The sequence below is a fragment of the Panthera pardus genome, unplaced genomic scaffold (genome assembly GCF_024362965.1).
Source record: "Panthera pardus isolate Hobbes unplaced genomic scaffold, ASM2436296v1 HiC_scaffold_20, whole genome shotgun sequence".
Lineage (NCBI taxonomy): Eukaryota > Metazoa > Chordata > Mammalia > Carnivora > Felidae > Panthera > Panthera pardus.
Genome location: NW_026526766.1, coordinates 55,907,103 through 55,917,467, shown reverse-complemented (window position 1 = coordinate 55,917,467; position 10,365 = coordinate 55,907,103). Strand labels below are relative to the sequence as shown.

The 10,365-nt window shown below is 52.2% G+C and overlaps 1 protein-coding gene across 3 annotated transcripts; it reads left to right on the top strand.

Annotated features, from left to right (window-relative positions):
* Nucleotides 1-832: 832 nt before the first annotated feature.
* MYORG (myogenesis regulating glycosidase (putative)) lies at nucleotides 833-8,147 on the top strand. Of its 3 annotated transcripts, none has more exons than XM_019424117.2 (3): nucleotides 833-1,127; nucleotides 3,917-4,061; nucleotides 4,363-8,147. In XM_019424117.2, exon 3 carries the CDS (start codon nucleotides 4,436-4,438, stop codon nucleotides 6,578-6,580), a length of 2,145 nt encoding a protein of 714 aa, XP_019279662.1. In that variant the 5' UTR covers nucleotides 833-1,127; nucleotides 3,917-4,061; nucleotides 4,363-4,435; the 3' UTR covers nucleotides 6,581-8,147. The 3 variants fall into 3 exon arrangements, with proteins under 3 accessions (XP_019279662.1, XP_019279663.1, XP_053764034.1); XM_053908059.1 differs by lacking the exon at nucleotides 833-1,127 and adding an exon at nucleotides 2,181-2,898; XM_019424118.2 differs by lacking the exon at nucleotides 3,917-4,061.
* Nucleotides 8,148-10,365: the final 2,218 nt, after the last annotated feature.

Genomic DNA, 10,365 nt, shown 5'->3' with positions numbered 1-10,365 from the left:
CCCAGAGTCTCCATCACAGTCCCCCAAAAGTCTATGTCCAGACACCCTTACTGCCCTGCCTTACCCAAGTCCAAAGGTCCAAAACATAACATTAGAGGGTTTCATGACTAAGAAATTTCAAACTACAAAGCAAAGCCCTGTTTCTCTGTCCCTCTAGAAGTAAGGGGTGGGGTGTTCTGGAATCTCTGGGATCTTTAGCATTTTTGCACCCAACTCCTCGAAGCAGGGGTATGGCGGGTCACGTCCATCACCTCACAGCACGGTCATTTCTAACGGCTGCTACCACGGGGTGTCGGGGGGCGGGAGAGGGCAGAGGGGGAATTGCAAAATCCCGATGTCCCCAACCTCAGAAACTACTGGTCCGGTGGGAACCAACAACTTGGGCCTCCCGGCTGGTGGAACTAACCTCCTCCCGTTGGGTTCTTAATAGGATCCGTCCTGCACCGAGCCTCTGAGATCCTCCCGGAACTCCGCTACCCTTTTTCTATATGAATTGTTTCCATATGGGAAATTTTTTCCACATGGAGAGCTAGTGAGAGCGTTATACCGAGATGGCCTCCACCTGCCCAAATCTGGAGGGGAAGGAATCCCAAGAGCCAACCCTGCCCCTTTACCCTGTGGCTCGTTTCTCCTCATACACATCCCAAATTTAGCCTAGAAGTGCAAGAATCCTAAGTCTACAACTGCTCCTTCCTTCCTCCAGAACTACATTTCCCAGAAGGCCTAGGGCAGAGCCCCGCCTGAATGCGGTAAGCAACTGCCCGGCGGGGGCGGGCCTGAAGGCAGGGGGCGGAGCCGGGAGACCTCCGGCTGGTGGCCCTCCAGAGTCGCGCGGAGGTGGGCACAAAACAGCAGAAGAAAGGTGGGGGCTAAGGGGTGGGGCCTTAGGTCCGCGTGACAATGTGGGCAGAGGGATCGAGCACCAGGGGCGGGGCTGGACTCCGAAGCCCGAAATGAAACGGAACGACCGGGGCGTGGCCGAGCAGGAAGAGGGCGGGTCCCGAGGAGGGCCTCAGCTGTTTCCCAGCTTAGCAGAGCCCCGCGCTGTGCCGTGGGAGCCCAACTCCGGCTAGCGTGGAGGGAATCTTCGGGAGCCTCCCTTCACCCCCACTTCTGGGGTCACTGCCGTGAGTGAGCCCAGCGGTGGGACTTTGGGGGGTGTTGAGGAAGCACACTTCCTGAACTTTAGCTCCTACTAATGAGTAGGGGGTGCGAGTCTGGACACTTGGGCCCCTTCTCAAGCCGCGGTTCCCAGCGGGAGGCTGGCCCCTAGACCTCATTCTGTCCCTTCGGGCACTGTAGCTGTAGCGCTGGGGTGGGGTTGGAGTATTCCAAGCTGTAGGCGCAGTCACTCGATCCCTTCGGATCCTGTCATTGAGGAGGGCAAGGAGATGGGCGGGATCGAGTTGCCTTTGACATTCCTCCCCCAAGCCCCCCCCCCCCCCCCCATGGAATTATGTTGGGCAAACGACTCAACTTGGCATGCCCTCCTTTCTTTGGGGCCAGGCCGGGCCCTCCCCCTCAGATCCGGCCAAGGGCCGGCGGCCAAGACTGAGGTTGAGTGTCAAGTGGGGAAAGGCTTGGCTAGATCAGACCCCACCTGCTGGCATTAGCCTGTGGTTGGCCAGATGGCGGAGGCGGCAGATTACAGGGGTCTCTAACGCTGTTAACACAGGAACCATAGTTCCTCCTCCACAGTCCCGATACCAGATGCCATTAAAATTGCCCCTTTCCTACCCCCAAGTAGCCTTCCTGGAGCAAGCAGCAGCATCAGTCCTTGAGAAGATAGGCTTCACTATGCACACACTCACCTGAGTGGGTGGGAGCCTGTCCCACCCTCTGGCCCACAAAGCTCCTTTCCTCTGCTGCATTCAGACAGCCAGTCGGACCATTATCTCCCATCTCTTGAAAATTATGCTGTGGAGGGTTAAGCTGGGATTTTGGATTAGGCAACCTTGCTACCTGGTGACTTCAAACAAGTTCTTTCTTCTGTTTGGGCAAGTTTCTTCATCTGTAGAATAGGCACTATAGCTATACTTCTTGTTCAGTATTATTGTTAGAGTTGGATGCTGTGGTGGCATTTGGGAGACCATTACAGGGCCTGCATGGAGTGGGTTCCTAGGCCTGTGGGTTCCTGTCCTTCACAAAAAAAAAAAAAGCCCTTGGAATCCTAGAACATTAAGATTCTCAGAACCTGTTGGAAAGGGCTTTTGAGGTCATCTTGGTGGCCTTTCTATGCCTCCAGGTGTAATGAGATAGGCTGATTTAATATGAAAGTTTTGAGGATGCCCTCACCCTGTTCTCTGTCCTCTTCAGATATGGACCCTTTCCCCTTATTCCCTCAGTGCCCAGAAGGGGGCCTTGATTGTCCTGAATGAATGAATGAATGAATGAATGAATATAAATGTACAGCAGGTACTTCTTTGGGTTTTGCTTAGCTTGAGGGCATCAGTTAAAGGCTACTGTGTTCATTCTCCAGGAGGGCTTTTCTAACCTGTTCCTACAGGAAGGGAAGTCCATATTGGTGTGGGGAAGTTTTGAAAGCTAAGTTGTGTGGGATGAGAGAAAGAGAGTAAGAGGCTGTTCCAGACCAGCTGGAACTGACCAGCTTAGGGAGTTGGGGGGAGGGAGCACAGAGAATGAGGTCCTGAGACAACACCTCACTGGAGGGGAGGGGAGATTGTAAGGAGCTATATATTGACATCTGGGATCAAATTCTGGTCTGTACCTGTCATTCTTGACAGTTTCTTCATGGGAGAGGTGGGGGAGTTGAGGACCCTGAGCAGTTCTGGCATCTCCTTGGAAATAGCTGAGGACTTTGAGACAGACACTGGCATCTGGGAGGAGACTAATTACTATTTGCCAGTCTCCCTCTCTACTTCCTCCCAGCTGGAACAGGTGGGCAGCCGGCTGGCACTGTGTATGTCGTGTGTGCACCTAGCTGGTGCTATGTCTTTGTTGAACTCTGCCCTGAGGGATGAGATAGGAAGGGTCAGTGGCCTTGAGTAGCAGATTGGGACACACACCTCCCCCCAAGTCTATGGGTTTTGTTTGTTTGGTTGGTTTTTGGTGGTTTTGTTTGTTTGTTTTTTTTTTTTTTTTTTGCAGTCATATCTGTGTGTTTAGCATACACTGTATGAGAGTGTATGTAGTGCAGTAGGGGGTGTCTGATAGGTGAAGGAGAGACATTGGCCCAGTGTGGCTAGGCAAAACTTCCTAGGGCATATGGCTGAAGGATTTAGATTAGGAAAGGAATGAGTTTGGTGGTCACAGGATAGGCCTGCCTGGAAATGGAATCAGAAAGCAGATGAGACCATGACATGCCTTAACTCTTGATTGCAAAGTTTACACTTCTGAATTTAATCCTGGGGGTCATGAGCAGCTCTCTAAACTAGGAGGAGATATAGTCTCATAAGTGCTTTAAGAAGATCACCATGGTTGCTGTAAGCAGAAGGCATTGGGGGAAGAAGAAGTTGGAAGCAGGGAGGTCTAGGGGGAAAGTACTGCAATGATACAGGGGAGAAATGACAGTGCCCAAACTAGGGCAAGGGCAGCAGGAGAGTCAGTGAGTGGTAGAGACACATCCAGGAGGTAGCTGGCCAACAGATGTGTTGCCAGGAGGAGAGAGCAGGAAGGTTGGCAGAGAAATGGACTTGGTGATCAATTACTGAGAACAGGGTGGAATTTGAGAGAGCAAAGAAAGGGTGGTCTGAGAAGTCACCATGGCCCCCAGGCAAGACTCTTTACCCCAGCCCTAATGTCCAGACTCAACCCTGCCTCTCTCCAAAGCAGGCCCAAGACCGAGGCTGGCTTTGGGTATCTTCTCTAATCTCTAGATTTAATCTGACTTTTGACTCAAGATTAAATTCCATGCCTGAGATGTTCCCCCTTCTCTCCTCTCCCCCTCTGGGGACAGGAAAGCCAGCCTACTGCCCAGTTAAAGGTCTGAAGGAGCTGGTTGGATTATCTTCCCTCTCCCACCATGGCGCTCTCCAGATCCCTCCTCTTCTCTTCAGCCTGAACTGCATCCATGTGTGATCCAGGGAGGCCTGACTAATTCTGTGAGTCTAGACAGCTCCCTGACCCTGCCTGGGTTTGTTCTTCCACCAGGGAAATGGGGATGTATGCCATCTGCCCCTCCCCATTCAGAGTCCTGACTAATTTTGTCAAAAACTGGGCTCATGAGAAAGAGTGGGTAAGATACAGACAGATGGTTCTGTTAAGGGTCAAGCCTTTAGTCCCAGACCTTACATCCCAGTAATACAACCTCTCCAAAGTATACACCTCTTCTTTCTTGCTGCAGCAAAGGGAGATACTATGGAATGAGAAAGCTCAGTTCTACTTCTCTCTTTCCCCTTCCAGAATCAGGCAGGCCGGGTTCAGATGCGCTTTGTTGGGTGGTCCTACTGCCCACTCCTTCCATAACTGGGGGCTGATGCCCCAGAACCCTCAGGAGAAGAGCCAAGCCTATCCCCGCCGCCGCCCTGGGAGCCACACAGACCATAAGAGTCCCAAGGCCACCGCAGGCGCAGCTATGTACACCTTCTTGCCTGATAACTTCTCGCCTGCCAAGCCCAAGCCGTCCAAAGAGCTGAAACCACTGCTAGGCTCTGCGGTGCTGGGGCTGCTGCTGGTGTTGGCGGCAGTGGTGGCCTGGTGCTACTACAGTGCCTCTTTACGCAAAGCAGAACGCCTGCGTGCGGAGCTGCTGGACCTCAATCGAGGCGGCTTCTCCATCCGCAACCAGAAGGGTGAGCAAGTCTTCCGACTGGCCTTCCGCTCAGGCATGCTGGACCTTGACTCCTGCAGCCGCGACGGTGCCCTGCTCGGCTGTTCTCGCACAGCAGATGGGCGCCCGCTGCACTTCTTTATCCAGACTGTAAGGCCCAAGGACACGGTCATGTGCTACCGTGTGCGCTGGGAGGAGGCAGCTCCAGGGCGCGCGGTGGAACACGCCATGTTCCTGGGCGATGCAGCGGCACACTGGTACGGCGGTGCTGAGATGAGGACCCAGCACTGGCCTATCCGCCTGGATGGCCAGCAGGAGCCACAGCCCTTCGTCACCAGTGATGTCTACTCCTCTGACGCCGCATTCGGAGGCATCCTCGAACGTTACTGGCTGTCATCGCGTGCAGCTGCCATCAAAGTCAACGACTCAGTGCCCTTCCACCTGGGCTGGAACAGCACCGAACGCTCGCTGCGGCTGCAGGCCCGCTACCATGACACGCCCTACAAGCCACCTGCTGGCCGCTCCGCAGCACCAGAGCTCAGCTACCGTGTGTGTGTCGGCTCTGATGTTACTTCAATCCACAAATACATGGTTCGACGCTATTTCAACAAACCGTCAAGGGTGCCAGCACCCGAGGCCTTCAGGGACCCCATCTGGTCCACGTGGGTGCTGTATGGGCGTGCCGTGAACCAGGACAAAGTGCAGCGTTTCGCCCAGCAGATCCGCCAGCACCGATTCAACAGCAGCCACCTGGAAATAGATGACATGTACACACCTGCCTATGGAGACTTCGACTTCGACGAGGCCAAGTTCCCCAATGCCACTGACATGTTTCGCCGTCTGCGTGACGCCGGCTTTCGCGTCACGCTCTGGGTTCACCCGTTTGTGAACTACAACTCATCGTGCTTTGGTGAGGGTGTAGAACGCGAGCTGTTCGTACGCGAACCCACTGGCCGGCTGCCCGCGCTTGTGCGCTGGTGGAATGGCATCGGCGCGGTGCTGGACTTCACACGCCCAGAGGCTCGTGACTGGTTCCAGGGACACCTGCGGCGGCTGCGCTCCCGCTATGCTGTGGCTTCCTTCAAGTTTGATGCAGGAGAGGTCAGCTATTTGCCACGGGACTTTAGCACCTACAGGCCGCTGTCAGACCCCAGCATATGGAGCCGACGCTACACTGAAATGGCGCTGCCCTTCTTCTCTCTGGCAGAGGTTCGCGTGGGCTACCAGTCACAGAACATCTCGTGCTTCTTCCGTCTAGTGGACCGCGACTCGGTGTGGGGCTATGATCTGGGGCTGCGCTCGCTCATCCCCGCGGTGCTCACCGTCAGCATGCTGGGCTACCCATTCATCCTGCCTGATATGGTGGGTGGAAATGCAGTGTCTGAGCGCACAGTGGGTGGTAGCGAAGTGCCGGAGCGTGAGCTATATGTTCGCTGGCTGGAGGTGGCCGCCTTCATGCCCGCTATGCAGTTCTCAGTCCCACCTTGGCAATATGACGCCGAAGTGGTGGCTATCGCGCACAAGTTTGCAGCGCTTAGGGCCTCACTCGTAGCGCCGCTATTGCTTGAGCTGGCTGGTGAGGTCACCGACACAGGTGACCCCATCGTGCGCCCCCTCTGGTGGATTGCGCCAGGCGATGAGACAGCACACCGCATCGACTCGCAGTTCCTTATCGGAGACACGCTGCTGGTGGCTCCAGTACTGGAGCCAGGCAAGCAGGAGCGAGATGTCTACCTGCCTGCAGGCAAGTGGCGCAGCTATAAGGGCGAGCTTTTTGACAAAACCCCAGTGCTGCTTACTGATTACCCCGTGGACCTGGATGAGGTTGCCTACTTCATCTGGGCATCCTGACCCAACCCAGGACCCAGGAATCCCACAGCCCTAACCTCTGTCTTCATGCAGGTGTTTAACCCTCCATCACAACCACACCGTGCATCTCCAGGAAGGTCCCACCTCTGCAGTTCCCACTAAGTGGGTGCTGACATAAATGTGCTCTAGCCAGCTCCTGCAGGGCCAGGTGAGGGGGCGCTGAAGCAACTTCCCATTTCAACGCACAATCCTAAAGACACTCTTTCCCTCCATGCTCACTGCAGTCTGCAGAAACCTCTTTCTGAGGTGGGAGCGAGAGAACTCTGAGGTAAAATGCCAGCTATCTTCCTATTACACATGATTGTGTTTTAAAAGCACAGAGAGAAACCTTACTGTCCGTCCTGGCCTGAATGGCCATCTTTGTCCTTCTGAGGTTGGGACTTAATCCTTTTAATGTCCCCAAATAGCTCCCTGCCACACTTAGAAAGGCACATTCTTGGTGTTGGAAGCCAGGCCCCGAGTTCCCAGCACTTGCCTGAAGTGTATTGACCTGGTCCTACCCCAGCTAAGGAGATGGGATGGAGGTGTCTGGCCAACAGACAAGGAGGATGGAGGTCCCATCCCAGAGGATAGAAGGACTGGGCACAGCACTGAGCCATCATTGTTGTCCCTCACTTGTGAAGAGACTCCTAATGCTGCACTTACCCATCTATGTAAACACATGGGCTCAGCCCTGGACCAGGGCCATGGCCTAATGGGCAAGGACTTGCAAGGCCATGCAGGCCCAACTTGGTGCCTTAACTCAAGAACCTGTGTGTGTGTGTGTGTGTGTGTGAGAGAGAGAGAGAGAGAGAGAGAGAGGCACCATGTGTTCCTGGATCTATAGAATGAACACAATACTTCTGAAGCTGGATGAGCCTGGAAGGAGGGGACAGGAAGCAAATTTGAGGTTTTGATTGTTGATCTGGCCCTCTCCTGGTTGATGTCTCTGGGACTATAGCAGGAAATAAATAGCGCTTTCAAGATTTCTCAGCTGCCTCACTTCCTGCATACATGGCAGGGGTGTGGCGTCAAAGGGAGCGAGCAGTGTTCTTTTTCTGATGTGGTGTGCTTTGGCACGTGAACTACATTCGCACATCGACACCTGTAAATACACATACAGGGTAAGGTGTTTCATTTCAGCCGTTTTCCCTTTCTAAGAAGAGCAACCTCAGCCAGAGTAAATCTCCCTGACTTTGCAGCTGAGTCTGAAGAAGTGGCTTGCCAGAGCAGGGAGGTAGGAAACAGGGCAGGGCTCAGCTTCCCTCAACTCCTAAAGAATGCATCCTTTTGTCCACTCCTCTACCCCCTCTATTTCCCCAGTGTGAAGAATGCCTAGTGAAAGTTTGGGGGCACTCACAGATGTCTATCTTGAGTGCTGATTTTACCACTTGTCTATAAGCTGTGTGATTTTAAGCAAGCTGCTTATACTTATTGAACCTCAGTTTCCTCATATGTAAAATGGTGATGATAATGCCTACCTCCCAGGATATTGTGGGAATTATAAGTACAGATGTATGTAAAGTGCCTGGCACAAGTAGGTGCTCAATAAAAGGTAGCTATTATACTATTTCTTGGTTTTTGTTGCTGTGGGGTTTTACTGCATAAAAACAAGGATTTTTCTAGGCCCCAGCTCCCAACCCAACTGGCTTCCTCTGGGCCTGACTGTTTCCCAAACATTTGCACATAGCACCCAGTTGAGCTCTCAGTTTGTGACCCAAAGGGCACTGTGGTCCAGGAGAAAAGCAAGAGGAGAGATATCTGAAAGTGGGATGTCAGGAGCCAGGATTCCTGTGTCCCCAGGAGATGGGGAGTATGTGAATGAACTTCCTTCTCCTTTTTGTCAAGAGCATCCATCCATCAGTACTCAGTGATGAAACTCCTGGGGCCCCAGCAACCATCTTTAGCTTACTTCTTTTAGGTCTGTAGAAGCAGAACACCCAGGCTGGGTCCTGGAAGGTTCCCTAAGTGGCTGGAGAGCATGACTCACACTTGAATGGCCCTCCAACTTTCTTTGCAATCTGAAGCCAGTTTAACTAACCTCTTCAGCCATGGTTTGTTCATCTTTTGAATGGAATTTCTAGGATTCATTGAGATGTACCTGTAAAGCACTTATGCAAAAATTGGCAAAGAGTAAGTGCTCAATAAATGGTAACTCCTATCAACTCTTCTTTTAAACAAGGGACACTAAACAAGAAACAAACAAAAAAGCCTGCCTAGAACCTATGCTGTCCATGTGGTAGCTACTACCCACATGTGCCTTCTTAAATTTAATTTTAAAATCAACTAAAATGAAATAAAATTAAAAATACAGTTCTTCAGGCACACTAGCCACATTTCAAGTGTTCAAAAGCCATGTGTAACTAGTGAGTGGCTAACATATTGGACAGGACATATTATAGTTGCAGAAAGTTCCAGTGGACAGCCCAACATGAAGCAGTGTGTGCTAAGATGGCATGGGGAAGGATAAAACAATCTGTAAGGCCTAAGTAATCTGGCATGGAGGAGGAGGCATACACCCTTCAGAAGGGCGGTAAGGGTGGGCAGCAGGGTCTTAGTGTCTTACAGCCTAGATGGGGGAGGGGGCAAACCGTACTCACTGAGCATTCACTGTGTGCTGGGACAGGGCCAAAGGGAAGAGTGCCCTTTTCTGGCCAAATTCCAGCACACTGGCCCTTGGCTTGTGATCTGGTTTCTGGCCAGGCTTTTGCCATTTTCATTAATCACAAAAGCACAGATGAACAAACTGAAGCACTGAGAGAGGAGGGTATTGGCAGAAGATTAGTAACCAAGACTAGACTGGAATGTGGTGTTCTGCATCCAAATGCCTAGAATCTCCTACCCACCTTTCATCAGCATGGTCTAGCACTGGCCTGTATACTACCAAGGATCGGAAGCCAGCCAAAATGTATATTTCTGAAGCTGCCACCCACTGTTACTGGGTCAAGAAGTGTTTTCCCTTCCCCACTGATACCAAAACAGAGAGATTCAAGAAGGGGGTGGAAGACCAGAATTGCAGGAGCCATGAGAAAGAGCTAGATCTTGGGAGATAGGGGAAGGTGAGGGAACTGAGTTGGAAGCCACCTCTACCCTTCTTTTGGCCCCTTCCAGCCTTGTCCTGCACCCCATCCCTCCCCATCCTCTTGTGCATTTCCAACTTATGTTTCTCTGCATATCTGGTGGCGGTGGCTGTCCTTACTCCATGGAACTTCCAGCAGCCTTGTATGACCAGAATTCCTAATTGGCCTCCCTATACCTCTGAGCTGGCTGGTGGGGGCTAATATTCAGGAATGGGGAACTCCTCCAGAGGTAATGGATGGGGACAGAGTGGCCACTGTAGGAGATCTGGGACCGGGGCCTAATGCCCCCATTCTGTAACCCCATACACCCTGAGAGTCTGTCTTAGTCTCCTTTCTAATACCATATGAATCAGCTGAACCCTAGTCAAGCCCAAGATGTGAGATTTCTGAGGGTCTTTGCCCTTGTTCCCCAAGATTTGGGTAAGGTGTATCTCACTCTGGCTGGCTCCAGAGCAAGTCTTCTGCTGGTTCCCCTCACCAAGTTTCTGATCGCTTCTCCCCTCCTCAAGCCCAAGGCCAATGCTCCATCCCTTGGCCACTAGCCCACAACAGATCATATTAATTTTAGCCTGGACCACTGCAGTGACCTCCTTTTTTCACTCTTGGACCCTTCAATCTAATCCACATAGCAGCTAAGGAAATCTTTTTGAAATTCAATCAAATCACTGAGGAAAATATCCAAGCTCTGATGTTCAAGGCCTCTACTTT